The sequence below is a fragment of the Furipterus horrens genome, unplaced genomic scaffold, assembly GCF_987537825.1.
Source record: "Furipterus horrens unplaced genomic scaffold, mFurHor1.1.pri manual_scaffold_5, whole genome shotgun sequence".
In the NCBI taxonomy this organism is placed as follows: domain Eukaryota; kingdom Metazoa; phylum Chordata; class Mammalia; order Chiroptera; family Furipteridae; genus Furipterus; species Furipterus horrens.
The window spans coordinates 93,040,058-93,046,990 of record NW_028327175.1 but is presented as its reverse complement, the minus strand read 5'-3'; the positions used below and the strand labels follow the sequence as shown (position 1 = coordinate 93,046,990).

General features: G+C 43.6%; 1 protein-coding gene across 1 annotated transcript; it reads left to right on the top strand.

Moving 5' to 3' along the window:
- The first annotated feature begins 559 nt into the window (after positions 1–559).
- On the top strand, positions 560–1,504 carry LOC150008968 (olfactory receptor 1f45-like). The gene has a single exon (XM_090276707.1). The coding sequence runs from the start codon at positions 560–562 to the stop codon at positions 1,502–1,504; it is 945 nt and encodes a 314-aa protein (XP_090132833.1).
- Positions 1,505–6,933: the final 5,429 nt, after the last annotated feature.

The window sequence follows — 6,933 nt, the reverse complement described above, 5'->3', positions numbered from 1 at the left end:
CACTGTGTGGCTGCCTCTCACTTGCACTCCCAACTGGGGACCTGACGTGCAACCTAGTCACGTGCCCTGACTGGGAATCAAACCAGCGACCCTTGGCTTGCAGGCTGATGCTCAATCCACTGGGCCACAGCAGCCAGGGCTATTTCCATAGCTTTTTAATATTGAAACAACATTAGTTGCTCATATCAAAGAATGAGAGCATGACTGAAATTCAAGGAACTAAAACATTCTCAGTACCTCCTTCATTGTTACCACCACTGAGTATCTGGCCATGTCACAAGGATTCTCCTTGGAAGGATGGGAGATGAGGTTTTGTGGGGTTTAGGATCAGCAGCATTTTGGTGGCAAAATAATAAAAACCCTGACTTTGAGGTCTGTTATAGCCATAGGACTTTCCTTTGATAGACGGAGAGCCTTCTTTGGGGTTTTTACCAATGAACATAGAGGTGTGGGCAGCTGTGAGTTGAGGGACAGTTTGAGGGAAGGAAGGAGGCATGGACACCTCTACCCTCCCTATAGTATATGCCTGGTCTGGATCTCCCAGCAGGACTAGCTGACCATGGAGAGAGGAAACCACACGAGCATCTCTGAGTTTATCCTCCTAGGGCTTGCCAGCCAGCCCGAGAGACAGGAAATGATCTTCGGGCTCTTCTTGGTCATGTACCTGATTGGGGCAGCAGGGAACTTGCTCATCATCCTAGCCATTGGCTCAGACTCCCACCTCCACACACCCATGTATTTCTTCCTCAGCAACCTCTCCCTAGTGGATTTCTGTTTCATCTCTGCCACAGTACCCAAGATGCTTGTGAACATCCAGATGCAGACTCAGTCCATTTCCTATAGTGGCTGTCTAACCCAGATCTACTTCTGCATTTTGCTTGCCAACATGGACAACTTCCTACTGATGGCAATGGCTTATGACCGCTTTGTGGCCATCTGCCACCCCCTGCACTACTCCACTATGATGAGTCTGCAAATCTGTGCCCTGATGCTGGGGAGCTCCTGGCTCATTGCCAACTTCCACTCCTTACTACACACCCTCCTCATGGCTCGGCTGAAGTTCTGTGCCAGCAACAGCATCCCTTACTTCTTTTGTGACCTCATTCCCCTGCTCCAACTCTCCTGTTTCAACACACAACTCAACCAGCTTATGATTCTGCTGGTGGGGGGTTTGATCGTCCTCATCCCCTTCCTTGGTATTCTTGTTTCCTATTTCCACATTGTGTCTGCTGTGCTCAAGGTTCCATCTGCCTGGGGCAAACAAAAGGCCATGTCCACCTGTGGCTCCCACCTCACTGTAGTCATTCTCTTCTATGGGACCATCACAGGGGTCTACCTGAATCCCTCATCTTCCCATTCAGCTGACAAAGATTCACTGGCTTCAGTGATGTATATGGTGGTCACCCCCATGATGAACCCCTTCATCTACTGCCTGAGAAACAAGGACATGAAGAGAGCTCTAAGGAAACTGTTCAGTGTGAAGGCTTTATCCTGTGGGCTGTGACAGAAGAGTTCCCCTTCACGGTCTTTGTGCTGGGAAGAGGAGAATGAATCCCAGGAACAGGCTGCACATACAGAGAGCAGGAGGAACACAGACCTCATTATCCTGGGTTGTCACCATGACCAGGGCTCCCTAACTAATTTGCAAGTCCAAAATTTCTTGGACCATGCATGGATCAATTCTCCTCTAAACACAGCTAAAGACAAAACCACATAATCAGATACAGATTGGCTTTACCTGCAGACCTTCTGGAGAAGGCTGAAAAGGTCATATAGTCCACATGAAAAAGGTCAACTCATAGAAGTCTGTGACCTGTGCTGATGCCTTTGCCAAAGGGATACCCTCTGAAAGCCCCTGCTCACCCTCACATTCCTCAAATCCTTAACCCTATGAATTCCAATTTCCAAACTCCTCCACTCTACCCCCACTTCTTAGCCAAAATCCCCACATTCTGGGTTGAACCTAGCTCTGGACACAGATTGATCATTCTCCCTGAAGCTGTTCCATTCTTGGCCATGGACCCTGCCAGATGGATTTCTATAGCTAGGGACACTTATATCAGGAATACCTGTAGGTACTGTCTCAGCTGAGCACCTAAGCAGACCCCACACTGTCTCAGTTTATGTTCTCTTCTTTCTTAGGTAAGAAAGGTCTGCTGTCTACATGGTAACAAGAGAAAAAGGTTAGACTTAGAGTTGATTCTCTGGATATGAAGAACATGAAGGGAATGGGCCATAACAATTCTTATGAATGTGTTTCTCTACAAGTTGACCTGGAGAAGAAGACAAAGAGGAAAAGCCACATAAGCATGAGTTTATGGCTAGAGAAGTTATATTTGGCTTCCTGTCCAACAGAGTAATGCCCTATGTTGCACAAAATGTAATAGAGCTGCAAAGATCATTACACAGAAAGTCATAACAACTAGCTTCTACTCCTTGCCCCTCCAATTAATGACCATTTGACTCCAGTCCATTTAAAATTCACTGGTCTATCAAACACACCACACTTTTTAAATCCCTATTCATGCTGTTCTAGTAGGCCTATTTTGCCCATTTCTATCAAAATGCTAGTTGGGTCAGATAAAATAGGATGCCCTTAATAAAGCCACCTCAAGTCTTCCTTTCCTCTGGAATTCCATAAAATTCAATTTCCATTACAACCCTTTTCACACTCTGCTTTGCATGATTTGTATTCACCCCAATTCCACTTAGAAAAGGTCCTGCTCATCTTAATCAACTCACCCTCAGAAGACTCACAGTGCTTATTTTAAAATAATGACTCAATCAAAGTATGCTGCTATAGATTATGATGAAAATGATAATGACATTGATGGCAAACGTTGGAGAGAACACTTTAGGCCTTTCTCCCCATTATTTTGCCTTAACCAATACCTTTTATATCTCCCCATGCCCCTCCAAGGAAGAAGTTATCAGTCTGGGTGATCAGAGCCCAAGTAGTTCATTGGCTCATATCTTACGAAGGGCAGTATGCCCTGAAGGGTCAGCAGCCAGAAATGAGCCTCCCTTCCTTCCCACCTGGGCCTGATTAGTCCTCTTCTATTCGTGTCTGGTTGGAATCTTCACCTGGCGTCCAGTCAACCCCCTCCACACCATGCCTGCACAAACAGGTCCTCAATTCAGATCTGGGGCTGAGAGAGAGAAGCAAGGTAGGCCAAGACTATTTTCCACTTTACTTTTTACCAGCAAGCCTGTGATAGAGGTTATTGGGTGTAGCTCAGATACTAACAAAGTGGTACTTTGGCGCAAAGTTTTCTATTGTTCTTTAAGCACATTGTTTCTTTGGGAACCCTCAGGAGTTTGGATAATTGGCAGGGCAGAATTTAGGATTCCCTGGGTCTCTGACAATAAAAGCAACAAAATCTCACCTCAAACATATAAGAATGATGTGAAGAAAAATTGCTATAAACATGGAGGTCTTCCTTTAATATGCATTTTCTATAATGGTGAATAATACAATGTTTAGGCTCCAAAGTAAAAAAGAAAAATTGAACAAGAAAAGAAAAGGGGTAGCAATAAATAAATATGAAAGACCTTCAACTGACCTTGCTCATCAGTAGGTTGTGAGAAGGCTTTCTGCTCTAAAGACTCTCTTCTAAGGAAAGGCATAAAGTAAGGAAATTTTTCTGTTATGGCAAACACCTTTCAGACTGACTCTCATCCTGGCCCATAAGCTGCTTGCTGACAGGTAAATGAACAGGAATATTCTCTTCCTTATCCTGTACATAGGTCAACTGTAAAATGTTTAGAACCTCAGCCACCTTTACATACTTGGCAAATAAACTCTTCTTTTTCCTTCAACAATTCAGAACATTTTTTTTCTTTATTAAGCACAAAAGAATCACGAGTTAAGATATTTCACTAAAAAGCCATGATAAAATAAGAGAAAACAACACCTCATTCAAAAGAAAGCAAAAGGGAAATTGTTTTTTGTTTTTTGTTGTTTTTCTTGAATGGAGATTCCAAACTATCTAGAATCCAGTTCAGTCATCTGTTGAACTCAGAGCGGGATTGGGGCTGATTCTCAGTCACAGAGGTCGTGCTCTTTCCCAAACTCTCCTCTATTATGTCAGTGGTCTCCCCATAATGTTCTCAACACCCTCTGAGTGCTCCTCTACGGTTATACAGAACAAAGAGCTATCAGTGTATTGTTAAAGGATATTGTTAAAGATAAATTTAATGACACATTTCAGAACCACTTACAGATGTGGTTCTGTTAAAGAGTTCTTTTTGTTTGTTTGTTTGTTAAAGAGTTCTTATTGAACCCTCTGCAACAATTGACACTCCCAGTTCAGATAAGCGCAACCTCATTTGTGTCAGAATTCAAGCGTTTTCCATAAAGCTGCACTCTTGGGACACCCAAAGGAAAGTGCTTCATCTGCCTCCCCTACATGGGGACATGGAAATGGAGTAGAGCAATGGCAACCAGGAAAATCAGGGAAGGAGCACCAGGCAGAAAAGGAGATATTAGGTAACTACTGTAAAAGGCACTGATAAATCTTTATTAAGCACCCTGGGCATTGTGGATGCTGAGTGCTGAGACATAGCAGTGAATGAATTTATGACAAAAAAAAATTTCAAAATCAGGAGTCTGCACAATCCTTCCCCATGTGGGAAGGCCACCCTCCCCTCCACACCCCCACTATTATTAGGGATTTCTGGACCCAAGGGTAGGTAGGACGACGACCATGTCCAGCTTGAAGCAGCTAGAGGAGCTTGAGACCTTCGCCCATTGTCCTTTACAAGATTACAAAGGGTCTTAATATCTGAGAGGGAGCGATAGTTATTTTTTACGAACCATGGGTATGGACTTGGGGGTGGATGCTGGGGGAGGGAGATACTGGGTGGAGGGGAGTAAAGGGGAAAAAATTGGAACTACTGTAACAACATAATCAATAAAATATACTTAAAAAAAAATTTCAAAATCAGTCTTTTTCTAGTGAGAGATCAGGATGTAACTATCCTATATTGTTGAAGAGATTCATGTGTTACAGCTCCTGGTAAAATAGCACTTTGCTGTGAAGACCATGCCTTACTGTTCATGTGTAGGGCCACCTCATATCTGCCTTGGGCTGGTGAGGGGAAACTGCAGGATCTGTTCAAATGTTTGAATGAATGTTCTGGTAAAGCCTCAGTATTCCACACAACACAGCATTCTCAAAATTAGAACCATCTCAGTCTAAATGCCTCCTTGTTTAGTTAATTTAATAGCATGGACAAAACTTTTATCTAAATTATCCTAAGGGTAGTTTTCACTTGAGCACTATGACAGAGACTTGCCAACTCTGCCACTAGTAAAACTGTAAAAACATACCACCAAGCTGACAGAGCTGGTTTTAATGAGTATTGAGTGCCACCCAGAGGGAGCAATATCCTTCTGGGTATCATGGAAAGTAGGCTAAAGTTATAAGACCACAGAGCTGGATCCCATCTAAATCCACTATATTGAATCTTTTGAGTCAGATGCCATTCTTCTATGAGAATGATCTTCTAGTCAAACCCCACATGATCTAGTTACCTTAATGCTCCTTTGAGTTACTTGAAGTATGAAGTACTTCAAAGTTAGAGGTGTGATCAGAGCCAGGTAAGATTTACCCGAAAGGTATTTGGGCACATTTGGAGTAGGTGAGAGCAGAGAACCTAGGAACGGTGAGGACACTGGAATGTTGTGGATCTCTAGGTGTAACAGCTGCTGCTGCCTTAACAGTACATGAAATGTTGGATGTGGGCTGAAGCTGATGTTGTGCTGGGGGAGCTTCCAGATGTACACCCACACTACCTGGGTGATACATAAGCTCTATCACACACTAGACGTATTGAGCTGATGCTTTCTGGGTGCCTAATTCCCAGCATATCAGCTAAATGAAACACACACACACACACACACAACACCTGGGCTTTCAACCCTGCCTCATCTCCCTTGTGAAGACCAATTCCAAACATCTAACAACATTTCTGTTATCTCATCTGCAACAATTTTAAAGTTAGACTAACTTTTCTCTTTTACCTCATTACCACTCCACATTTGATTTATTTGACCATCAGTTTTGCCCTATTGAAGATGTCTGTCATGAGTACCAAGTAAGTCCCAAATTGTGATATAATTCTTTCTAGAACATTGTGAGATTAAATGCCCACAGAGGTATCTGCTATATGTATTAACCAGAACATATATTAATTACCAAAGATGCTCACAGAAGCAATGCTCTAAAACCAGCAGTTTTTGGAAAAAATGGTGTCTAATTTGGGGCAAGAGGTGTAACATGGTTGAAAGCACCTGTAGAGGCCATAAAGCCTTAAGCATATGATCGGTCTAAAGGCCGGTGAGTTGAAGTATTCTCTGAAATACTCTCACAGATGGTGAAAACATCATAGAAATAAATCTGCAGCTCTTGTGCAAGATGAGGTGTGGTTAAATTAGCACATCTCATTAATTATGTGCTGTGTCACTCTCCAGCTCCCATGTCAAGGAAATTGTCACCTGACAAAGGCTTGAAACCCCTTTCCTCCCACACTCATAATGAGTAAATCCTGTTTGTTTGTTTTTACACCCATTTACGGTTTTTAAAAAACTCAGGACTTCCGGCCAAGATGGAGGCTTAGACGGACACGCTAGGTCTCCCTCTACAACTATAGAGGAATACAACTACTTCAAAACAAAGGATAACTAGAAATTCCAGAAAATAAAACTACACGGAAGTCCAACATATGAAGTTATAAACCAGCGGTGCCATTTGGGCAGGTAAGAGTTAAAGTGGGCAGTGCTGTTTGCGGTCGCACCCGGAGCGGCAGGCGGCGAGGAATCCGGGCTGCGCAAGCCCCTGGCGGTGCGCGACCCCGGCGAGGAGTCCCGGCGGCCAAGCCCCTGGCGGTGCGCAACTCCGGAGCTGGGGAGAGCGGCCGCCGCATCGCCTT

Bases quoted from the DNA above. Each gene is read 5' to 3' on its own strand.
- LOC150008968 (XM_090276707.1), top strand. From the start codon at position 560: ATGGAGAGAGGAAACCACACGAGCATCTCTGAGTTTATCCTCCTAGGG.